Source organism: Lepus europaeus, chromosome 5 (genome assembly GCF_033115175.1).
Source record: "Lepus europaeus isolate LE1 chromosome 5, mLepTim1.pri, whole genome shotgun sequence".
NCBI classification, from domain to species: Eukaryota; Metazoa; Chordata; class Mammalia; order Lagomorpha; family Leporidae; genus Lepus; species Lepus europaeus.
In genome coordinates this window covers 3290190-3314448 of record NC_084831.1, presented here as the reverse complement: position 1 = coordinate 3314448, position 24259 = coordinate 3290190, and the positions used below count along the sequence as shown (strand labels likewise).

Here is a 24259-nt window from a genome sequence, read left to right as displayed (position 1 = left end):
GGCCCCCGCCTGCTCCCGTCGAGCGCCAGCCGCGGAGGGCCCCGGGCCGGCTCCCATGCCCACCCGGGGAGGGTCACACCGGGCCTGCTCCTGCCTCTGACAGCCCCCGCGTGAGCCTCCACGCTGGGGGGGAGCCGCGGTGGTCTTGGGCAGGGCACCTCTCAGTCTCCCGCTTCCCCACGGCTACAAGGGATTTCCCCACCCCCCCAAGCCCGTGGGTTCCACTCCTGTGCCACTAGCTGGTGATTTACGGCTCGCAGCATTTCTTTAATTTTTTTTTTCTTTCTTCCCAAGTAGAGTCAACCCCTCTGTTTCTCCTTGGGCTCGTCCAGACCGGTGCTCCCCCCTACGCCGATCACGCGCAGTGGAACAGGCCGCCCGGCCTCCTTCCCCACCCCGCAGGCCCGGAAGAGCATGAGTTTGCATTCAGGCAGAACCCATCCCTCCCCGATGGCACGGAACGGAGAGCGATGGCGGCGATCGAGGGGCGTGGCAGAGCGATTGGCGCCGTCTGGGCGCTGCGTGCCCTGCGCCGTGCGTGCTCTTTGCGCCTGCGTAGTGCGTCCGCCTCCCTTTCTGCCTCCGCTGCCGCCATGGCGCCCGTGGTTAGTATGGCTCCGCGCGAGGCCTGGGCTCCGGGAGCGGCACGTGGGCCTCCAGGGGCCGCCGCCTGCCCCGGCTCCCCGGGGACGTCGCTCCGCAGCAGCAGGCCCGGGCCGGCCGGAGCGGGCCCAGCACGGTGTGGGCAGAGGAGGCCGCGGCCTGCGGCCCGTGCTGGGGCCCCGGAGGCCGGGCTCGGGTCCGACGGCCGGGCTCTGCTCTGCGGGGAGCTGGGCGGAGGCTGGGCGGGCCTTAGCTCGGGAGCCTGGTTCTGGGGGAGCAGAGGGCGCTCCGCTCTCGGGCGAGTGGGCTGGGTGGGCGGAGGGTGGCCTGGGGTCGCCGGACTCGGACGGCGCTTCTCGCATCCCCGGGCGCGTTTACGGGGGCGCAGCGAGCCGGCCGCTCTTGGAGCAGGCGGGGACCGGCCTCCCTCGGCCCGGCCCTGCACAAAGCCGGCGTGGAGCTGAGCGCTCGTGGTGGGCGTCCTGGGCCAGCGCTTCCGGTTCTCTTCTGCTCGGCGGCCTTGTGCGCTGTGCGCTCTGGTTCCGGAGTCGTTTCTGTGACCGCCGGGTGTTGGAGACGCTGACCACGGAACGCAGGGTTCAGGCGAAGTCCTTTTAAAGGGAGAGGGCCGGGAGGGGAGGCGTGTCCCGGGAAAGGCTTATCTAGAGCTTGCAGGTGGATGCACGGGTAAGTACGTGGTACAAAGGCAGGTTTAAGAGGCGTCGTTGAGATCGGAGATCTGCGCTGCCTGTGGTTTGCAGGTGCATTCGTGGGTTAAACCCAGCCAGAGGCCAAGAGCTGACGGTGCTTGTAATAAGGGCCAAGCTGTAGCCTGAATCTCGTCTGACAGAGCTGGGGTAGACAGCAGAACGCTGCGTGGCTCCCCGTGCTGCTCCGGGGAGGGGAGAGTAGGGGAGGCAGAACGCAGGGGAGAGCTCCAGCGGGTGGGGACCCGGGGCCGGGTCGGGGTGAGCATGGGCTCCGAGGCCTTTGTAAGCCTGGGGTGAGATGGCAGACCAAGGGACGCCTTCGTTTTGTTGTTCATCACTGACCCTCCTGTCTGGGGACTGGACAGAGGGGAGCTTGTCATCAGGCGCGAGCCCCAGGCCCCCGGCTCAGCACCGGTCAGCACCTTCCTCCGTGGATTCCGGACCTCTGGGCCTTTGTGCCCCGACACCGTCTCGGCTTTCGGCCGCCGGCGTCCTCACCGCTGTTGTTTGCTTTCTCAGAAAAAGCTTGTGGCGAAGGGGGGCAAAAAAAAGAAGCAGGTCCTGAAGTTCACCCTGGACTGCACCCACCCCGTGGAAGACGGGATCATGGACGCGGCCAACTTCGTAAGTGGGGGGCTCCCGAGACTGCACCCCTTGGGCAGCAGTGGGGCGGGCTTCTAACCAGCCTGGTGGGCTCCAGCACACAGGAGCTGGAGAAGCCTTGATTTCCTGCCTCCTGTTTGCAGGGTCGATCTTACTAGACTGCAGGCACCTGAGCACCAGGCAGCCTCACCGGAGCTGCGCTAACTTGGGTTCCGGCACACGTGGTGGGCCTGGGCCTCCCTGCTCCACTGCAGTGTCAGGGAGCAGCCAGGGTGGAGGCTTCCCTTTCTAAAAAAGATTCATTTACTTGAAAGGCAGAGTTAGGGGGGGGGAGAGAGAGAGTGCACTTCCATCTGCTGATGTATTCCCCAGGTGGCCACGACGGACAGGGCTGCAGCCAAAGCCAGGAGCCTGGAGCAACATCCTGGTCTCCCACACGGCAGCAGGGGTCCAGGCACTTGGGCCGCACTTGCTGTCTGCCCAGGCGCTGGATTGGAAGTTGAGCAGCTGGGATGGGAACGTGGTGCCCCCCCTGAATTTTTGTTTGTTTGGAAGCTAGAGGGACAGACAGGTCCTCCATCTGCTGGTCTGTGCCCCAGACGCCTGCAGTAGCAGGGCTGGGTGACGTCAGGAGCAGAAGCCAGGGTGGCAGGGTCCCACTGCTTCCTCTCAGGGTGTGCATTAGCAGAGTGGAATCCAGCACTGGGCTGGGACCTGAACCCAGGCCCCCGGATGTGCGCTGTGGCTGTCCCGGCCGGCGTCGGACATGCTGTGCCCTAGGCCTGCCCGCCGAGGCTTTCCGTGGACAGACCCTGTGCTGTGCTTGGAGCTGGTTTTTGAGGTGTTGCACTGGGTACTGATTTCCGCCCATACTTGGCCCTCGTAGTCTCTTTCCCACTTCAGTCTGGAAACTCGGAATCACCCCCTGCGTGCTGTAACTGCACGTCGCCGGCTGCTCTCATGGCCGCACTTGGACGTTTCAGACGTGGTGCTGCCGTGCAGAAGTCTCCTGAGCTCACATTTGCTCCGCAGTCTCCAGCGAGTTACTGGCCGCTGGATCAGTGTCTTAGAACAGATGGTTTTCAAATACATGCAGGCTTGGCCCATGGCTGCCAGTTAACGCGGAGCGGCGCGTGGCCGGCCTCCTGCAGCTCGCTGGCCTGTGTCCGTCTGGATGTCCGTGCCTGTCGCTCTCTGCCCCTGAGGAAGTTTCCCAGCCGGGCCCTCGGCCCTCGCTCTGTCGACTTCCTGCTTTGCCCTGACCTCTTCCCTCACCACGGTGGCTTTCTCCAGCTGTGTCTGTGGTGGTCTCGTCCTGGCGTCACGCCTGCCCCCCCCTCAGCACGCACCTGTGCGCGGCGTCTCCCAGAGCAGGGCTGAGTCACTCTGCTCCCTTCGTGATTCCTATTTGTATTGGAGGTTTTTTTTTTTTTTTTTTTTTTTTAATAAAAATGTATTTATTACTTAAAAGGCAGAGTTACAGAGACTTGCATTGCTGTTTCATTCCCCGAGTGGCAGCTGTGATTGTGGCTGGACCAGGTCACAGCCAGGAGCCTGGAGCTCTGTCCTGGTCTCCCAGATGGGTGGCAGCCGTCTTCGGCTGCTTCCCAGGTGCATTAGGGAGCCGGGGCGGAGGGGGCAGCTGGAACTTGGACTGGGCCCAGATGGGATTCCCGTGTTGCAGGGTGCGGAGTAACCCACTGCACCACACCAACCTCTTTTTGTTGAAGATTTAATTTCAAAGAGTGACGGAGGTCTCAGATTTTTGCTTGCAACAACCCGAGGTAGGCCAGGCCAAAGCCAGCATCCAGGAATTCGCCTGGGTTTCCCACATGAGTGGGAACCCACCCACCTCCCAGGTGCAGTCACAGGAAACTGAATTGGAAACACAGTAGCCAGGAGGCAACCAGACAGGCCATGGCCCTGTGGCAGAGTTTCAAAGAGAACGATAGTAAGGGAAAAAACCCCTTCGGACCAAGAGCCGGGCAGTGCGTGGAGGAGAGCCGGTTGCGCAGGCTCAGGTGTGGGGCTGGGAGAGTGGTCACCACCTGGCTGAGGGCGCTGCCCCGTGGCTGTGCCGGGGGTGTGCATTTTCTTTCCTCCGGGTGGACTGAGAACACGCAGTTGGGTCGATCTGTCCTCTTGTAAGAAGTCCGGCCTTGGTTTTCCAGTGTGCTCTTGACTGGGGCGCTGGTGCTGACCTGTGCGGGAGCAGCCGGACATGTGGCCCTGCGGTCTCACCGTGTAGGAGCGTATGTAGATGAGGTGGAACAGTACAGGCTTCACATGAATAATAGCTGAAGATTTGCTATCATTTTTTTTTAAGGATTTATTTTATTTATTTGAAAGGCAGAGCTACAGAGAGCGGGAAAGACAGAGAGGTCTTCCATCTGCTGGTTCACTCCCCAGATGGCCACAACAGCTGGAGCTGGGCTGATCGGAAGCCAGGGGCCAGGAGCTTCTTCCTGGTCTCCCACTTGGGTACAGGGGTCCAAGCACTTGGGCCATCTTCTATTGTTTTCCCATGCCCTAAGCAGGGAGCTGGATCAGAAGTGGAGCAGCCGAGACTTGAACTGGTGCCTGCATGGGATGCTGGCGCCATAGGTGGAGGCTTTATCTACTACGCCATAGCACCAGCTCCTGGTTTAATTTTTGAGAAGTGTTTGAGAGGCCGTTGCCATTGCCATCTCCCGCTTCACTCCGCGGTGCCTGCGTGGCTGAGGCGGGGCCTCGGTTGTGGGGGCTGTCACTGCTGCTTCCCAGTGTGTGCTGGAGTCGAGCTGGGCCAGCAGACCGTGGCCTCTGATCGCACACGCGGGTGTCTGAGCGCTGAAGCCACAGCCCAACTCTCAGTCTTTTAAACTTGATTGTTTAGCCGGCGCCGCGGCTCACTAGGCTAATCCTCCACCTTGCGGCGCCGGCACCCCGGGTTCTAGTCCTGGTCGGGGCGCCGGATTCTGTCCCGGTTGCCCCTCTTCCAGGCTAGCTCTCTGCTGTGGCCCGGGAGTGCAGTGGAGGATGGCCCAAGTGCTTGGGCTCTGCACCCCACGGGAGACCAGGAGAAGCACCTGGCTCCTGCCATCGGATCAGCGCGGTGCGGCGGCCATTGGAGGGTGAACCAACGGCAAAGGAAGACCTTTCTCTCTGTCTCTCTCTCTCACTGTCCACTCTGCCTGTCAAAAAAAAAAAAAGTAAACCTGAACGTTTAAGAAACAGCAAAAGCGTTGCTAACGCTGCACGGACGGTTTGCAGGAGCAGTTTCTCCAGGAGAGAATCAAAGTGAACGGGAAAGCCGGGAACCTCGGGGGCGGGGCCGTGACCATCGAGAGGAGCAAGAGCAAGATCACGGTGACTTCCGAGGTGCCCTTTTCCAAAAGGTAAGGGCGGGGCGGGCGTGGCCTCGGGCCCCTCCCCCGGGCGGCTCAGTGAATGTGTTCTTGTTAGAGTGGGGGTGAGGACTCAGCTTGGGTAGTTTTGTCTTTCACACTGAAGTATCGCAGGCAGTGAAGGTGCGGAGACTTCCTTAGCCTGTATTCTCTTTATTGTAAAATGTGTTTATTTGAAAGGCTGTGACAGATCTCTGTTCACTGGTTCGCTCCCCAAATGCCTGTAGCCTCCAGGAGCCATTTGGGTGGCAGGAACCCAAGGACTTGGAGCATCATCCACTGCCTTCCCAGGTGTGTTAGCAGGAAGCTGTGTTGGAGCAGATGGGCCCGGTCTGGCTGGCGCTCAGACACGGAATCCGGCATCCCAAGCGTGGCTTAGCTGCTGTGACACAATCCCCCCCCCCCCATGTTTATTTCATTTGAAAGCAGAGAAGTGGAGAGAGATCTTGCATCCACTAGTTTTCCTCCCTGCCTTGCCCCCCCCCCCCCCCCACACCCACAACAGCCAGGGCTGGGCCAGACTGAAGCCAGGGACCCCAGAAACTCCACCTGGGTCTCCCACGAGGGTATCTGGGCACAAGCCCTGCAGCCATCATCGCCTGCTTTCTCCCATGGTGCACCAGCAGGAAGCTGGACCATCGGGAGCAGCAGCCAGGACGTGACGCAGGCACTTGGCGACCGTGCTGATGGCCCAGGGGCAGCTGCTGCGGCACCAGGTGCTCAGCCCTGGGCTGTGCTCTTAGCCGTGGACACCTCCTCCCTCCCGGCCGAGCACAGCGACGTGCTTTCGCTGTGCGTTCTGGTGTTGCCCTGGGAGCTCCCCTGTGCCATGAAGGGGAGTCTGGAGACTGCAGGTCAGACTCCAGGTGGCTCTCACGCCCGTCTGCTCTTCCCGTGCAGACGTGGATTCCCTTGCTGCCCGCCATGCTGTACGCTGGTTTTGAGGATGAGGTTAAAACACTTACAAGTCATTAAAGACTCCAACTTGTTTGTACCTAGCTCCTGGCCCAGGAAGTTGTGATCATATTGAATGAGGTAATGGGAAATTTCAGGTGTGCTAAGACAAGTTGGTTAGTTAAGCCTTTGCTTTTAATTTTATTTATGTATTTTTAAAAAATATTTAGTTTTCAAATGCAGATTGATAGAAGAGAAGGGACAGAGAGACAGACACCTCCATCTGCTGGTTCACTCCCCAAATAGCTGCCCTGGCTGAAGCCAGGAGCCCAGAGCTCTGTCGTGGTCTCCCTGTGCGTGGCAGGGGCCCAGGCACTTGGGCCGTCCTCTGCTGCCTTCCCAGGCTCAGGAGCAGGGAGCTGGGTTGGAGTGGAGTAGCCAGGACCAGAACCTGTGCTCTGACCTGGGGTGCTGGCATCACAGGTGGTGGCTGCACCCGCGGTGCCACATCGCCGGCCTCCAAGCCATTTCATGTTCAGGAAGCAGGTGCAGGTGTAGGCTTCCAGGGTGTCCAGGGGCCCGGCTGGTGTTTGAGCAGAGCCTGTCTGGCTTCTCGGCCCGGGGTGCATCTCATGTCAGTCTCTACATGCTCCCTTTGACCCAGTGCAGGAGGCAAGGCGCCCTGGCCTTCCGCTACAGCTTTCCCTACCAAACGATGACGGTTGTGTGTTGTTGAGGCATTCAGGGTGTCCCTAAAGTCTCTGAACTCTGCAGGATTTTACCTGATTACAGATAATAGATAACAGAACATATTTTTAGGTGGAACAACCAACTTGATTTATTTTGATGTAGGGAAAAGTGGATAGAGTGAGCTGAGGTCTTCACCTATCCGTGGCTAATGAGCATGCTAATGAGCATGCATTTCTTGGAGAGGTGAGTTGGATGGTTAACACAGGGTCCTCTGACATCCAGGGACCTGTGCATCTCGTTAGTCCTCGTAGCAGTCTGGAGGCGGTAAGTATCTTGGGTCCCCAGGAGAAACAGGCTTGGTGAGGTTGATTGCCCAGCAGTGGTTTGTGTGGCTGGGTCTCCCTGTTCTCCTGGTTTTGAGAAGGTGCAGGTGGGAGAAGAAACAGGATGGCAGGCTTCATGGTCCTAGATAGCATCAGGTCAGCTTCTGCCTTTCAGTTATTTATTTAAGTTATTTCTGGTAAAATTTACTTACTTGAAAGCAGAGAGGGAGGGGGAGAGGGAGATCTCATGGCTGCAGTGGCTGGGGACTGGGCCAGGCCAGAGCCAGGAGTCTGGAATTCCACGTAGGTGCAGGGGCCCAAGCACTCAGGCCATCTGCTGCTGCTTTCCTAGGCCGTTAGCAGGGAGCTGGATCGGAAGTGCCACAGCCGGGGCTTGAAGAGGCGCTCGTGCGGGGCCAGCATCGCGGGGGCGGGGGGGGCTCAGTTTTCTGTTGTGCAGTCTGTGTGCCCTGTGCTGGAGGTGGGTGCCCTGGCCCTGTGAGGAGGATGGGACTCGGCCTTCCGGAGCAGCCCTGCCAGCCCAGGCTGCTGGAACGGTGACCTGTGCAGTGCTCGAAGCTCATTGGCCAGGAGTGAGTGCTCACCAGGAAGTGTTACGGTGCCCAGCAGGGCTGACGGTGCTGCCTTTGTCTGGTGGTCACTAAGAGCCGTTCTGTAGCTGCTGGCCGCTGTTCAGTCGCAGCTCTGATACCTTCTTACCTGTGGTGTTGCGGCTAAAAGCTGTGGTCAGGGCACTGGCTGAGTGGTTTGGTTTTTGCCGGGAGGCACCTTGAGTTGTGATGGTTTTGAGTGGGCGGGTCTTACAGCAGTCAACTGTTTCAGAATGCGAGAAGGCCGTCTGCCTAGTTCTCAAGTGTCCTTTCTCTGCAGGTATTTGAAATATCTCACCAAAAAATATTTGAAGAAGAATAATCTACGTGATTGGTTGCGTGTAGTTGCTAACAGCAAAGAGAGTTACGAATTACGATACTTCCAGATTAACCAGGACGAAGAAGAGGAGGAAGATGAGGATTAAAACTCATTTATCTGGAAAATTTTGTATCAGTTCTTGAATAAAACTTGGGAACCAAAACAGTGGCTATCCTTGTATCTCTGCAGTCTGGATCGCACAGAACGCTGGAAATCCTGGCCCAAGGGCTGCTCGTGGGCGGCTCCCCCTGTACTCTGATTAGACTTCTTGTCGCTTCTGCTGGAAAGCTGGGTCCTGCTGATGGTAGGGGGACGCAGAGGAGGCGGCTCCTGGGGGGACGGCCGGTGAGGCGCCGCTGAGCGGGCAGACGGAGGGCACTTGTCAGCCACCATTTTAAAAGCTGACAGCCGGGTGTATCCGCTGCTTTCTCAAAGAAAGCTTCAGGAATACAAGCGGAAGGCACTCGGCACAGGCAGGGCTGGCGCCTTCCTCCTGGGCCGCTGGGAGGTGGCATGGCAGTGAGCCCGTTCCGGGGCTGACTGTAGCCTGGTGCACGCGGTAAACCTGCAGGTTCTGCTGCCCCTCGTCACGCCTTGGAGAGCCTTGTAAGTCCCAGGTTTGAATTAAACGTGTAAAAGAGTTGTAAATCGATTTCCACAAGTCTGTACCAGCTGTCACCTTGGCCTCCAGCAGGGGGAGCTGGGGGCAGGCATGGAGCTTGCAGGGCGGGGGCCCCTTCAGTGAGCCTGGCGGCTTGTGTGGAGGGGGCCTGGGGAGGCGGGATTGCCCGACAGTTCACTCCGAGGCCCGGACCTGTCTGGGAGGGAGCTGCTGTGCCGCCCCTTAGGCCGTGACTGGACCTCCGGGGAAGATGGGGATCTTGGCAGAGTGAGCAGAGCTGGCTGTGGGGTGGGGAGGTGTCACTGTTGCTGAGTCCCCGAGGCCTTGCCGTGCCCTACTGAAGTCCGTCATCTCATTACGGTGCGTAAAATTCATGTTTTAAAAATCAGTCTTGGCTCTACTATAGCTGGTGCCCAGGCCTGATGTCCATTTGCTCCGAGTTGCAGAGCTGGGAGTTAACGTTCCAGTCCTCTTGGCTGCAGTGTAACACTGGGTGCTCTTTGTGTGGAGGCTTTGCAGTCTGTTTGTGGAAGCCTCTGGCGTTATCTATCTATATGCAAATTTCCTGCCACTTAACAGCGTCAGCTACACCTGGGCTGTGTCCCTTACCGCGGTGACTTAGGAATTCGTGACTTGGGTTTGCAGATTTTACTTGTCTGTTGCACTGATGTAGAGTTTAGTTTGGTTGTAAAGACTAACCCTGGACTCAAGTTAGCCCCTAAGTTGTTTTTTCTTTGACTAGCCCCAGATTCAAAAACTTGTAATAAAATTGAAACTCAATGGATTTTTCTATGCCTTTTTGAACTCCTGTACTTGAGTTTTGCTCACGTTTTATATTAAAGTGGCTAACACGTGGCTACTATGACTTGTGCAAGGCGTTTGTTTTTGTTTTAAGGACCCGTATGTCAGTCTGGCAGCAGATTGGTTTGGTCCGCCACTGTGCCCCGTTCACCTCGGTCTTTGCGTCCTAACATTCTCCTCTCAGTTGCGCTGCCTCGGTGGGCGCTGGAGGTGGCCGTGCCGAGCGCTCCACGAGAATGCCTTCGTTCGGATCCAGGGTCCAGAGAGGAACTGCAGACAGCTGACAGGGGACGGAGTAGCGTGAACTCCGATGACGTTAACAGCCATCCTGCCAGCTGCGCCCAGGAACACGTCTGAGCCCAGCTGCTCTGTCGCCTGCCCGGTGTGAGCCAGTCCAGGCAGAAGCAGACGGGGGTCCTGGGCTTTCCAGGGGGGGTCAGGACTCACAGAGGAGGACGTTGGTATGGTCTTGCTCATTGCCACACCCTCTCTCTCCCCCTGAGTGTGTGGGTGCAGCCAAAGAGGTCAGAGGTCAGGTGCAGGAGCCAGGATGTGGCCATTTCCAGAGGTGTGATCTGGAGAGAGCCCGTGTGGCCCGGCTCCGTGACTGCCCACAGGTGGGAGTGTTTCTGAGCAGTGTCCTGAGGCCGTGTCAGGAGCTCGGCTCGCCGATGGTGCCTTGCACACAGGAGTGCAGAAGCTGGCCAAGGTGGGCGTCGGGCCGCACCCAGCTGGGGATGTTTGGGTCTCAGCCCTTGAGAGAACACGTGATGCCTTGGAAGGTGAGAGGGACCCCGTGGACGGGATGAGGCTCCACCCTGCGTCACAGAGCCTGCGGCTGGCACAGACGCCCTGTTTGATTCTAACTTGCCCATCGGGCTTGTCAAGCGTTGAAAGCTGAGCAGTGTGCTGCCCCCTTCCTGGGCGGGCGGGTGGATCAGAAGAGGCGGCTGCTGGCCGGGTGTCCTGGTGCGGCGGGACGCCCACATCCCATCCAGGACTGCCGGACGAGTCCTGCTATGCTTCCTAGCCAGCTTCCAGTCGATGGAAGATGGCCCAGGTACTTGGGCTTCTACATGCCTACAGGTGGAGTTCTGTCTCCTGGCTGTGGCCTGGCGCAGACATTTAGGTTGTGAACCAGTGGGTGGAAGATTCTCTCCCCCATCACTCTGCCTTTTGAATAAAATCTTAAAAAGTACAGTCTGGGGCCAGCGCCGCAGCTCAATAGACTAATCCTCCGCCTTGCGGCGCCGGCACCCCGGGTTCTAGTCCTGGTCGGGGCACAGGATTCTATCCCGGTTGCCCCTCTTCCAGGCCAGCTCTCTGCTGTGGCCCAGGAGTGCAGTGGAGGATGGCCCAAGTCCTTGGGCCCTGCACCCCATGGGAGACCAGGAGGAAACACCTGGCTCCTGGCTTTGGATCAGCGCGGTGCGCCGGCCGCAGCACGCCTACTGCGGCGGCCATTGGAGGGTGAACCAACAGCAAAGGAAGACCTTTCTCTCTGTCTCTCTCACTGTCCATTCTGTAAAAAAAAAAAAAAAAAGTACAATCTGGTGGTACCTGTAAAGAGTAGTCCAAGGGCTGGACCGTGTCCCCTTGGTGTAAGCCTTGCACAGAACCTGGGCTTCTCGGAGACCCTGCTGTCCAAAGCACAAGAATGGGACTATGTTATGGGGGTGGGGTGAGCTGGGGGAGTTGCTTTTCTTTTAGGAGGGAGGGGTGGGAAGGGGAGGTTCGAGCTCAGCAAGGAGGCGGCTGATGGAGGCAGGCCGAGGATGCCTTGCAGTGAGCTGGAAGAGGGGCAGACTGGGGAGTCCACCTCCCACCCCAGGCTGTTCCACCAGGAAGGCCACACTGGCCCGCGGAGGGCCAAGCACCTAGTACCCTGCCCTGAGGCTTGCCTGCACTTCTGAGGTTCAGGCCCACGAGAGGTTCACTGCCACCCCACATCCCACGCGGGTAGGGGGCGCCGCCTTCAAGGGCCACACTTTGAGAAAAGGGCTTTGAGAGCGGCAGAGATCTCGGTGCCGCGGGGCGAGCGCTGACCCCTTCCTCCATGAAGCCGTGCGGCAGGCAGCACGGCCGACTTTGATCTCTGTGGGCACAAGGACGCCACTGTCCTTCAAAAGCCCAGGCCCTCACCGGGTGGGGTTCTGCTGTGGAGAGAGAGCGCTCAGCCAGGCCCCGGGGTGCCGGCCTGCGAGCCACGCAGCCGCCAGTGGAGACGGTGACTAAAACTGTTCTTGGAAACTGTTTCCTTGATGCTCGTAGAACCAATATATTAAAAAATATTTTGATTTTTGAATTGTCGCTGAGGTGTAATTACGAGCTCTGTGATCAGCAAACATGAGAATCTCGTCTCCTGGAACTGTAACCTTAATGATAGGCTTGTTCTCGCGATGGCACCGTTTATTGAATGTTCACCTTTTTTTAGGGATTGCTTTTCACATCAGGCATTTTGGTCCGTTAGCTCCGAAACACACGTTTGGTAGTTCTACGGTACCAAGAGCTGTGTGTTAACAGTGACTGGAGATTTGCCCCAAACCCTTTTGTTTCTACCATTCCCGTTTCTGTTTTGCTTTTGGTCATTACACGGATGTCACCTGCCGGCCCGCGTGGGGTACACGGGGCGGGGCGGTTATGAGTGAGGAGCCTCTTGACTCCCATGTGTTGCCACATGGAGCAGTGGGAGCTGTTCTTTCTTGAATGGTATCTTGGCATTCTCCACTTCACCTTGGGAAATGGAACCTAGGCTACCGGCCTGGGTGGGGGCAGGCGGGGAAAGGCCTCTGGGGAGCTGGTGCTTCAGGGGTGGGAATGGTGGTGCCTGGGCTTTTTCCTTGATGGTTACCACTCAGGCCACAGGAAGGACCCAGACCCTGCCGAAGTCTCAGGGACCTGGGGCACACTGGGCCAGCTGCTCTGAGACAGGAAACACAGCATTGACCGAGGCGGGGTGGGCACTGGCCCCTTGGCCTGCCTCCGCTGGCTGTCCCCTGCCCGGTGCAGGAGGCCCCTTACTGGGCTGACCCAACATCTCATGTCCAGTGTGGGGGATCTGGGAGTGGGTGGAGTACACCTGACAGCAGGTACTGGTTCACACCCCGGCTCTGCTCCTGCTCCCTCCCAGGAGGCAACAGGTGATGGCTCGAGTACTTGGGTCCCTGCCACCCATGGGGCAGGGTGGGGGCCGGGGAGGGCCCTGGATTGGGTTCCCAGCTCCCAGATCCAACCTGGCCTGGCCTCAGCCTTTGCAGGCACGTGGGGGCGTGAACCACCAGATGGGAGCTCTCTGTCTCAGAGAACCAGCCTGGGAGATGGAGCGGATTCCCAGTGTGTGTGCAAGGACCCGTGCTCTCCCAGGGGAGCCTGAAGAGCAGCCTCCATCGGGTTTGCAGGCACCTAGGACGGCCAGGAGGGAAAGGCCCTGCAGGTCCTCACGCCCTCCCCAGGCCACCGGCCACCGCCTTCCGGCTGCAGTGGCGGCTCAGGCTCCGGCGGCCAGGGCTGTGGCGACGTCCCCACGAAGCCGTGCACTAGGGGCCCTCAGCCAGGTGGGCACAGCTCTCCAGGTTCTCCAGCAGCGCCCATGTGGCGGGGCTGACAGGGTGCAGGTCCCCGGTGGGTTCCCCGGGGAGTCCGGCCCCACACGAGCCGTGCCACGGGGGCGCCCTCCCTCTGCTGGCCCTTCGGGTGGAGAGCTGGCAGCTCCGCCAGCCACCGACACCTCGGCCCTGCGAGCCGAGGGCTGGCTGGGCCCGGGGTGCGCGTGCAGAATGCCAGCCGTGCGCCCGAGGGCCGGCCTCCATCCTCACCTTTGACCTCCTCCTTCCCGCTCGCGACGGAACGCACCGCCCCCAGGGGTCTGCCTGGGTCGGGACCGGGCACAGCCGGCCCTGCGGGCCTCCGGGAGAGGACACGCGGCGCGGGGCGAGAGGGAGGAGCCCGTCCGTGCGACGCCGCGGAGGCGGCAGACCCGCTGCGTCCGTCCGGGGCGCCCCTTCCCCAGCCGCCGAGCGCCTGCTCCGCTCATCCTCTCTCCAGAGGGGGCGAGGAGCGCGCAGAGCCGGGCGCAGGGGGCGACCCGCGCCTGACAGCCCCGTGCGCGGCAAGCCGGCCGCTCGCGGGCACGGACCCCGCCCCGAGCCCTCGGGGACCGTGGGCCCCGCGCCCCCGCGCGCGTGGTGGCGGCGCCGGCCGGGCTGCGGGGGCGCGGGGGCGGCGCCTCCCGCCTCCCACCGCCCCGGGGCCGCGAAGTCCCGGCCGCCGCTCGGCCGTCGGGGCCCCGCGCGGGCGCCTCGGCGGCGCCCCCTGCCGGAGCGCCCCGGCCGCCACCTGCACCCGGAGACCCAGGACTAGTCCCCCAACTTGTTCTCCGCTGTTAACTAGTCGCGCTGCCGGAACGATGGGATGGGGTTGCCACAGCAACCAGACTGGACGTCACAATCCGGGCATGTGTGCCGCCCCCCCGCCGCGCCGCCGTGCCGCCGGCGCTGCCGCCGCCACCCTCGGCCGGCTGCGGGACGCGGGCTGCGGGCTCGGCGGGCGGAGCGGCGCTGGCTTTGCGGGGAGCAGGCGCAGGCGGCCGCGAGGAAGGGGGCTCGGGACGGGGGGTGGCGGTTTGGGGGGGCGGGGGGGGGGCAGGCGGCCGCCATCTTCTCGCCGAGGCCGCCTCGCCCGCCGCGCGCGCCCGTCCGGCAGCGCACGGGTTAAGGCTGGCACCGCGCCCGGCGGGAGGGGGGCGCCCACCTCCCCTCCCCCCCCGCGCCGGGCATGCGGGGCCCGCTGGGCACCGAGGAGGAGCTGCCGCGGCTGTTCGCCGGGGAGATGGAGAACGAGGAGATGTCAGGTGAGGGGCGCGGGGGTGCGCGGCCGGGGCGGCGGGGGCGGCGGGGCGCCCGGGCTGCGGGCTGCGCTCCCGCCCGGCTGGCGCCGCGCGGCCAAGGGCGCGGGGCCGGGCGAGCGCCGGGGCGCGGCCGAGGGCGGGGTGCGGTCCGGGCCCCCGCGCCTGGGCGCGGGCCGGGAGGGCAGCGGACGGCGGGCGTCGGCCTGCGCGGGGCGCCCCGGCGGGGAGGGGGCGCGGCGCCGGCGGGGTCAGCCCGCGTGCCCTTGAAAGGGGCGGGAATCGCGCCGGCGCCGGCCCCGCCGCCGCGCGCTGCTGGCCCCCGGCCCGCGTCGGCCCCGGGACGGGCTGGGTGGGGCCCAGAGCGCGGCGAGGACGGGGCTGGGGCTCGGGGTCCCGGCGAGCCCCCGGGCCCTCGAGGGCACGGTGCAGGGCGCGCGGGCTGGCACTCTGCGCCTGTCTCTCGCCGCCGCTGGGGTGCTGGGACTTTGCCGGGCCGCCCGCGTCCTCCAGGCGCGCCCTGGCGCCCTCCGCTGTCCCCTACCCTGCCTCGCTCGGGGTGGTGGCCTTGCAAGCCCACCCTGCCCTGATTGCCTGCCTGGCGCCCCAGGGCCACCGCCCCTGCCCTTGGCATCTCTCGCCTGTTCCCCGGGTCAGAATTCGCATACATAGGGCTGTGCGCCGGGGGGTCACCCGACAGGCTCTTCTGTACCCAGCTGCTCCGGCTCATCCCCGACCGTCCGCACCTGGCACAGCTGGGCCCGGCCTCACCTTGTGAACCCGCCTTGCCCCCTCCCTTCCGGGACGCCCCCTCCCTTCCGGGCCTCTCACGACCATGCACCTGCCCCTCAGCAGAGTCTTCCCCAAGGGGAAGAATGTTGCACAGGTCTGCACACCAGCGCTGGTTGTGCACAAGAGGCACAGTAGCTCCCAGGTTGCTTGTGGCTCCTCCTTGGGGGGGGGTCCCCCCCGGCTGGCCCGGGCCCCTGGCTCCCCCACGCCTCAGTGTCCACCCAGGCCCCCTCTTCTTGGCCTGCTTAGGCCCCTGCAGGACTTGGCCCTCACCTTGCCTTTAGGAAGTCAGGCCAAGTTGGTAGAGAGCCCCCTGGGGCTGGGGGAGTAGAGGTGGGTGTGGGGTGCCCCCCAGGGGGCAAGGTTGCTGGAACAATGATGAGCATCGCAGCCCCGAGGGGTGGAATCACCCATGCTTCCGGGGGGCACACAGCAGCCAGCGTGGCCAGGAAACCTGTGGCTGTCCCCCCCCCCCCCCCCCACGGTGAGCCAGGCCGCAGAGTCCTGGGAGAGAGTCCTTTGTGGCTCTGCTGGGCCAGTGGCAGCTGGCAGGTGCCCTCAGCAGGTCCGTGTCTGGGACTTCACCTGCTCTCTGATGGAGGCTGCAGCTCCCTCGCCCTGCTGACACTGCCTGGTGGCATCAGAGCGTGGAGCTTGGGGGGCGGAGGCTGGCGGAGGTGGCCCCTGGGTAGTGGGCACCGACTGTTCGGGCCAGGGTGGTGCCCCTCCCCATTCTCCCCCTCCGGAACAGGACAGGGCGGGGTCGTCCCCGGAGCCCTGTGGGGGAGATGTCCTGCTTCCACCCTTGGCCGTGGGGTCCCAGCCTCCCCATCAGCGAGATGAGCTGTACCCCTCTGGCCCCCTCCCGAGCTCCCGGCCCCTCCTCACACTCTGGGCCAGGCTCAGTCCCCTCCTCCTGGTTCTCGCAGGCTCTGGTCACTCCCTGACCACCGTCCACTCTGAACCAGGGTCACCTTGTCAATACAGATCAGATCCTGGACCCCCCCCCCCCCAGCCCCCAGCTCCAGTGGGTGGAGAAGCCCTGGTGCTAGTCTGCCCGTATATCCCCTGCTTCAGCCACACTGGCCAGTTAGTGCTCTGCCGTGCGCTTGGGCCCTGGCCGTGACCTCTGTTCACAGCCACCTTCTGGTCATTTAGGGCCCAGCTCCAATCCCACTGAGGGAGGCCCTCCTTGAACTCCTGGTCAAGTGCTGGTCCTCCCAGACTCAGTAATGCCGCCTGGGCTTGGTGCCAGTCACTGCCACCTGGAGTGTCGCCGGCAGTCTCCTGCTGTGTCTGTGGGCCCTGGAGGACCAGTCCTTTGACCGCTTGCTGACCACCCCTAGGTCATCCCTGGCCCCCTGGGCGTGAGGACGGCACAGCCCAGGCATGGTATCTCCTGGGGGGCTGCCTGGCCCCCAGCCCTGGCCCCTGGCTTCGCGGCTGCCCCTGCACACCTGAACCAGTGGATGGAGGAGCTCATGTCTTGGGAGCTGTCATACTGTTTTTTTTTTTTTAAACAATTATTTATTTTGAGAGGCAACAAGATGGAAAGAGACGCTTGGAGAGAGAGAGAGAGAGAGAGAGAGAGGAGGGAGAGAGAGAGAGAGGAGAGAGCGAGTGTTCCCACCCACTGGTTCACTCCCCAGTGCCCACTGACAGCCAGAGCTGAACAGGGGCCGACATCGGGAGCCGGGAACTCCTGCCAGGTCTCCCATGAAGGTGTCAGAAACTCAATTACTCGAGCCGTCACCGTTGCCTTGTGGGGTGCGCGTTAGCCGGCAGCTGGAGCCAGGAAGTGGAGCCAGGGATGGCGCCCCGGGCCTCCGATGTGGGGCGTGTTGTAACCCCACGCACCGCGGCTTGGCCAATCTTTGTTCTTCCGATTCCGCTTTGTCTCCCCGCTCCTGCACCTGCTGTCCCGGCTCGCCCGGTGACATTCTGGGTTCCCAACCCGGGAAGGTGGCTGAGCCTGCTCCGAAGAGGACGTGGACTGGGTGCCCACCACTCCGAGGAGGACGCGGGCTGGGTGCCCACCCCTCCGAGGAGGACACGGGCTGGGTGCCCACCGCTCTGAGGAGGACGCGGGCTGGGTGCCCACCGCTCCGAGCAGGACACGGGCTGGGTGCCCACCACTCCGAGGAGGACGCAGGCTGGGTGCCCACCTGTTTCCAGCGCGGGGCCCGGCAGCCGCCAGCTCTGGAGCCTGCTCAGAGCAAGGACTCAAGTCCCAGCTCTGCTCTTGTTCGCTGAGTGGCCTTGGGCAGGCTTCTTAGCCCCCTGTGCCTCAGTGTTCCCGGTTGTAGAATGGGGACATTGCACTGGCTACCTCATAGAGGGTTATTGTGAGACTGGTGAGAGGGTGCACGTGGAATATTTAGGTCACAGTGCCCAGCACATAATGGGTGCCCAGTTAGCTGTGGCTGGCGTAATTAGCACCCTCCGAGGGGCAGCTGTCTGCCTTCCCTAAGGAAATGCTTCCAGGACTTGCACCGTTGTCCAGTAAGCTGGGGGGAGCGGGAAGCCTGGTGGGGCTGGAGGGAGGCAGGGGAGGGGCCTGGCAGAAGATGCGGCTCCTGCTGGGCCAGCCGGCTCTCCGTTCTAGTCCAATCACGGCCAAGGCCGGTGAGCCCAGGCTTCCCTGGCAGGGCGGGATGGCCACTCTGGCCCGAGGGACTCTTGAAAGGTGGTCACTCCGCGGTCCCCAGGGCTAGGCCTAGCTGTGTAGCCCCTTGGGCCTTCTCGGACACAGGGGCCAGCACAGAGTGACCGGCATGACTCCCAGCCCATGCTTTTGTAACTTAGCCGCTCTGGGAAATGTGGACTGGGGAGTCCCAGGGAGACACTAACTCCTGATTGTAGTTAACGCTCCTTGATCACCTTTGTGAGAATCAGCAGCCCGCTAGCCAAGCCACTGGGCAGTGTGCTGGTCACCTGGCCTCTGTCCTCCCAGAAAACAAGGCCCATGTCTCATTCTTCTTTGATTCAATCATCTGCCCATCCATTCTCCTGCCCACCTGGACATCTACCTGTCTACCCATAAAACCAAGCAACTGACATCACCCATGCCATCACCCATCCATCCGTCCACCATCCACCCACTTATCTCTGCGTCCGTCCACACAGCGTCCATCCTGACACCCATCCCCGTCTCCCATGCACCCGTCCTCCGTCTACCCACCACCCATCCACTCACCTGCCGTTTGTCCATCCGTCTGTCTGTCATTCTCTCCATCCACCGGTCATTCACCCATCCCCTCATACCGTCGTCATTCACCGTTAAGTCCACCTATCCACCGTCTTTATCCACCATCTGTCCGTCCGTCCATCCATCCATCCATCCATCCAGTCCCATCCGATCCATCTCCCTCCCCACACAGGTCTCTCGAGTGCCTCCTCTGAGCCAGGAGCTGAGCACAGGGCCTGGGGTCTGACCTCTGGGGCGTTTGCAGAGAGCACCTTCGCTCTAGCTTGGCGGCTCTGTCATTTTCTCCTTCCTCTTGCTCGGTCCTCCTGGTCTGTATGTCTGCTGGCCGGCCGGCCGGCTCTGGCCCGTTCTTCTTCCTGCGTTTCCCTGCCCCACCCCGGCCTGGGACTCCCCACTCCGGCCCCCTCGCTCCTTGCCTGTCTCCCCGTCTTCTCCATCCATGCCCCAGGCCGGCTCTGGGGCCTCTCCCCCGCCTGTCCTGGGCCCCCTGCGCACTGTCCCCCCAGATCCTGGTCACCTGGGGAAAGCCTCCCCTGCTTCCTCTCCCTCCCCACTCCGCGCCCGGGACCGAAGCTTTCTTTTGATGAGACGCCCATGAGGTGATGTCTGGGCTTTGTTAAGTGTCGTAAATAAATGATCAGTGTCTCTGAGCGGGGAGCACGGCCGCCCTCAGCAGCCCAGAGGTCCGAGACTGACGGGAACCGTAGTCTGGCTTCCTCTTCGGCCAGCCTGGCACGGCTCTGACAACCCTGGGCCCACAGTGCCCAACCAGGCATAGCCTCCCCCTCCCCCATCACCACCCACCCTCCTGACTCCCTGGGCTTCCCCGGGCCCTGCTTGCCATGGCTGGGCTGCACTTGTCACTCACCATTTCTCATTGGCACCATCGCCCGTGAACGGCTACGGCGTTAGCCCCATTTCACAGATGGAGAAGCGGGAAGAGCCTGGGGGAGCCATTATCCAGTACTGCTCCTGACCACCAGGGGGCCGCCTTTCCTGCTTGGTGCTGGGCTGGCTGGCCAGCGGGTGGGGCTGGGGGGGGAGCCAGAGGGGGCCCCCTCCTCTGCCCTGGAGGGGGCAGTGGGAGCTGAGCTGGGGCCTCATCCTTGGCCTTTTAGACCCTGGCAGCGGTGCCCTGGTCTCAGCCACAGGATCCTTACTTAGATCGCGGAGAATCAGATGCCCTAATTTCTCCCCATTTTCTTTCCCTCGGATCCCCAGAGGAAGCAGGTGGGGCCGTGCTGGGGCCCGAGCCGGGCACAGCCCTGAGTGTGTGTGAGGACCCGCCTGGACCCTCCGAGGGGCCCTGCCACCTTCCAGACCATGGACTCTCAGTGACCCCAGCGTGCAGTCCCAAGCTTGGCACGAGGGGCCGGGGTGGGAGGGCCCATGCCTGGGGGAGGGGCCTGCGCACCACGGCAGAGCCGCCTGCCTGGGTTCAGACCTGGCTGGCCCCCTTCCAGCCGTGAGACTGAGGGGTGAGTGAGTTACGGCGATGTGTGAGCTTCAGCTTCATCTGCAAGTGGGGATGACAACAGTACCCAGCCGGCACGGGTGCTGGACGGGCACCCTGCACCCAGCCCTGCTGTGAGGGTGTGTTACCCCGCTGACCCACCCTAGCCAGGGACGGGGGAGTTTCACCCTGGGCACTCCAGTCTCTGCCCTGGCCCCTCCCCGTCTCAGCAGCAGCACCCCCCAGGCCTGCTCTGAGGCCAACGGGCAGCTCGGGGTGGGAGGTAACCAGGCTAATGGGTCCTAATTATAGCCGCTCAGATCGATGGAGTCTCGGGCCCTGGGGGGAGGGCTGGCAGGCAGGCCTCAGCCGGGCGGGCCAGAGTGCAGTGGGCAGCTGCCAGGGGCCAGGGCTGGCAGGACAAGGCCACTCTTGCCTTGGAGTCCCCCATCCTAGTGCGGGGGTGGGGGCAGAACCACTGAGCCTGTGCTCTCTGCCTGGTGGGGTGCAGGGGAGGGGTGGGGGCCAGGGCTGGGGACCCCCGGGAGTGGCCGACGGTGGCATTGCTCGGGTGACTCCCCAGGTCTGGGTTTAAGAAGCCTGGGCCCATTGCAGAAGAGGGGGCGGGGGCCGAGCGGAGGAGGAAGATGGGCGGGTGAGGGGAGGGCCGGTTCTTAGGCGGTCAGGCCTGGGACGTCTTCAGGAAGAGGAAGGGCCTGTCAGAGATGGGGGTGGGCGGGAGCGGGACCCCACCTGGAGTGGGAGTTCCAGAACCTTCCTGGGGGGGAACTCGGGGGCAGCTGCAGGCAGGGAGTGTGGGGCGTTGGTGGGGAGGGTGGGCTGGGGAGGATGGGCATGGTGGGGAGAGTGGGCCGGGCGTGGTGTGGAGGGTGGGCATGGTGGGGAGGGTGGGCCGGGTGTGGTGGGGAGAGTGGGCTGGGCGTGGTGGGGAGGGTGGGCTGGGTGTGGTGGGGAGGGTGGGCTGGGTGTGGTGGGGAGGGTGGGCTGGGTGTGGAAGGTGGGCCGGGCGTGGTGTGGAGGGTGGGCTGGGCGTGGTGTGGAGGGTGGGCCGGGCGTGGTGGGAAGAGTGGGCCGGGCGTGGTGGGGAGGGTGGGCTGGGCATGGTGGGGAGGGTGGGCATGGTGGGGAGGGTGGGCCGGGCGTGGTGGGGAGGGTGGGCCGGGTGTGGTGGGGAGGGTGGGCATGGTGGGGAGGGTGGGCTGGGCGTGGTGGGGAGGGTGGGCTGGGGAGGGTGGGCCGGGCGTGGTGGGGAGAGTGGGCTGGGGAGGGTGGGCATAGTGGGGAGGGTGGATCGGGCGTGGTGGGGAGAGTGGGCCGGGCGTGTGGGGAGAGTGGGCCGGGCGTGGTGGGGAGAGTGGGCTGGGGAGGGTGGGCATAGTGGGGAGGGTGGATCGGGCGTGGTGGGGAGGGTGGGCATGGTGGGGAGGGTGGGCCGGGCGTGGTGGGGAGGGTGGGCATGGTGGGGAGGGTGGGCCGGGCATGGTGGGGAGGGTGGGCTGGGCGTGGTGGGGAGAGTGGGCTGGGCGTGGTGGGGAGGGTGGGCCGGGCGTGGTGGGGAGGGTGGGCATGGTGGGGAGGGTGGGCTGGGCGTGGTGGGGAGGGTGGGCTGGGGAGGGTGGGCCGGGCGTGGTGGGGAGAGTGGGCTGGGGAGGGTGGGCATAGTGGGGAGAGTGGATCGGGCGTGGTCGGGAGGGTGAGCATGGTGTGGAAGGTGGGCCGGGTGTGGTGGGGAGGGTGGGCCGGGCGTGGTGGGGAGGGTGGGCATGGTGTGGAAGGTGGGCCGGGCGTGGTGTGGAGGGTGGGCCGGGCGTGGTGTGGAGGGTGGGCCGGGCGTGGTGGGGAGGGTGGGCTGGGCGTGGTGGGGAGGGTGGGCATGGTGTGGAAGGTGGGCCGGGCGTGGTGTGGAGGGTGGGCCGGGCGTGGTGTGGAGGGTGGGCCGGGCGTGGTGGGGAGGGTGGGCATGGTGGGGAGGGTGGGCTGGGCGTGGTGGGGAGCTCTCTCTCCCCTTCTCCCCAGCCTCATTTTGGAACACAGGCTTCCTTCTAGAACCTCCGCAGCCACCTGTGGGTCCCCTCGTCTGCTGTGCTGGCCAGTTGGCCAGTCAGGGACTGTGTTCTGGGCTGCACTTCCTGTGTTGGGGACTGTCCTGCCGGGAGGGGGCGGGGGACGCCGGGTGGGGGGAGGCGGGGAGAGGCCCCCCCTCATGATTGCATCAGCCCGGAGCCTGTTACATAACCGCGGCTGGGCACTGCCAGGGTGTGGGGGTGGCTCTGCCCAGGCGGTCTCCGTGGTGCCGGGGGAGTGGAGGTGGGGGGCAGCGGGCAGGTGTGGACGGGCATCCTATTGGCCGTGCTGGCCCTGACACTGCCCCCTGCCCCCCAGACTGCTCCGCTCCAGGATATCGGTGGGGCCCCATGCGTATGTTCAACTGGTTCAGAAAGTCCCTGCCCCTCTGACGTGAGGGCTCCGAGTGACAGGCTGGGGTCACCAGGGAGGGCCTCCAGGGCTGGCCCCCATGAGCTCCACTTTGGGATGCAGCACTGCCTGCTCCCCCACGTCCCGTCATTCTGCCCAGACCGAGGCAGCGGTACCCTCGACACAGCCCTGTCCCCAGCCTGCACCCTATGTGGTTCCTGGGCGGCTGGCGCTCAGCCCACGGGCAGCCGCCTCCCCCGTGGCAGCTTCCAGTCCCTCTGTCCATCTCTGTGTTTGCTCTGTACACGCTCTGAACCTGAAGGGAGCTGGCATTGGGCATGCCCCGTGGACTCCTGGGGACTGGACTGAGGCCACCCTGGAGGGCGTCCCGGTGTGTGGGGCGACCGGAAAGCCGTGCAGCCCCACCTTCCCCGGGGGGATGGTGTGTGTGCCCGCCGGCCCTGTGGGGTGCAGGGGTGGGAGGGGTTTCCCCTGGCCACCTGTGCCCTCCAGGGGTGGGGCGTGTGGGTGACTGAGCTGCACCCATTGGGTGGGTGGGTGATGGGAACAGCTCCCACCTCCCTTGCGAGTCTAGGCCAGAGGGGCCAGGCGGAGTGGGTGGACCTGTGTAGAGGGCGGGAGGCAGATGCTGGGCTTGTCCAGGGCGTGCTCCCCTGGGTCCTCGCACCTGCAGGCCACTGTCTTGTCTGCGCTGTGCATGTGGAGCAACCATGATGGCTATGAGTGGAACTTGCAGGGGCGGGGGGGGGGGAGTGTCCATCTTTGAACTTGGTTCAGCAGGCGATGCGCTGCCTGCTCCCGCGTGAGCATCACCTAGGGGCCGCCTGGGGTCCGAGAGGCTGTCCTCAGCCTGCTGTATCCCCCACCCCAGGCAGGGGGACCTGGTTGGCTCCTGTGCCAGGCAGCCCTGGCATGGCAGGGGTGTGCTGGGTGGGATGAGCCTGCAGAGGCACTGGGGCCAGGGTGCTGGTGGTGGGGGGCTGGCCCTCCCACAGGCCCCTTTGGTGGCTTCCTGGAGGGTGTTCCTTCTGGGAGCTTTCTTTGTCCCCAGGGGTGGATGGATCCCCCCCTCCACTGCGTGGTTTGTTTCTTTTGTTGTCCTCCTGCTGCCAGGCCCCAGAAGACCCCCCTCCCCTCGCTGGCCCATGCCTGGTGCTGGCCACTGTGTGCTCGGCCACCCTTGCTCACCCTCAGACCCCCTCAGCAGGGTTCATCCCTGGAGCCCCGCCTGTAGAGTGGGGGTCAAAGCCACGCCGCTCCCCCCAGCCTTGGCAGGCTTGGCGTGAGTGAGGGGTCCCAGAGTTGTGGGGGAATTCAGATCTGGGACCGTGGGGGCTGTGGCTCTGCAGGACTTCCTATCCTGCTGGGTGCCCAGCTAGGGTCACTTGGCACCCTGTCATGGGGGTGGGTCTGGTGTGGACCAGTGTGTACCTGTGCGTGTGTGCCTGTGTGTTCTGTGCCTGTGTATGCACCTGTGTGTGTTCCTGTGTCTGTGTGTGTACCTGTGTGGATACTGTACACATGTATGTACCATGTGTGTATACTTGTATGTGTGTGCTGGTGTGTGCCAGTGTACCTGTGCATGTGCCTGTGTGTGTACCTGTGTGTATACTGTACACATGTATGTACCATGTGTGTATACTTGTATGTGTGTGCTGGTGTGTGCCAGTGTACCTGTGCAGGTGCCTCTGTGCTGTTTGTGCTATGTGTATGTATACCTGTGTGTACCTGTGTGCATACTGCACACATGTATGTACCATGTGTGTATACTTGTATGTGTGTGCTGGTGTGTGCCAGTGTACCTGTGCAGGTGCCTCTGTGCTGTTTGTGCTATGTGTATGTATACCTGTGTGTGTACCCGTGTGCATACTGCACACATGTATGTACCATGTGTGTATACTTGTATGTGTGTGCTGGTGTGTGCCAGTGTGTACCTGTGCAGGT

The 24259-nt window shown here is 63.1% G+C and overlaps 2 protein-coding genes across 2 annotated transcripts in view; both read left to right on the top strand.

Moving 5' to 3' along the window:
- The first annotated feature begins 506 nt into the window (after nt 1-506).
- RPL22 (ribosomal protein L22) lies at nt 507-8304 on the top strand. The gene is made up of 4 exons (XM_062190343.1): nt 507-605; nt 1833-1937; nt 5169-5293; nt 8101-8304. Exons 1-4 carry the CDS (start codon nt 594-596, stop codon nt 8243-8245), a joined length of 387 nt encoding a protein of 128 aa, XP_062046327.1. The 5' UTR covers nt 507-593; the 3' UTR covers nt 8246-8304.
- A 6031-nt stretch (nt 8305-14335) lies between these two features.
- Nucleotides 14336-24259, top strand: part of CHD5 (chromodomain helicase DNA binding protein 5) — a 50645-nt gene continuing 40721 nt past the window's right edge. The window contains exon 1 of the mRNA XM_062193077.1: nt 14336-14411. Within this exon, the coding sequence (XP_062049061.1) occupies nt 14336-14411 (76 nt within the window). The remainder of the gene's footprint in view (nt 14412-24259) is intronic.

What these genes read in the sequence shown, in the direction of transcription:
- RPL22 (XM_062190343.1), top strand. An exon ending in TCATGGACGCGGCCAACTTC is followed by an intron (nt 1,938 to 5,168) that starts GTAAGTGGGGGG and finishes GACGGTTTGCAG; the next exon opens with GAGCAGTTTCTCCAGGAGAG. An exon ending in GAGGTGCCCTTTTCCAAAAG is followed by an intron (nt 5,294 to 8,100) that starts GTAAGGGCGGGG and finishes CTTTCTCTGCAG; the next exon opens with GTATTTGAAATATCTCACCA.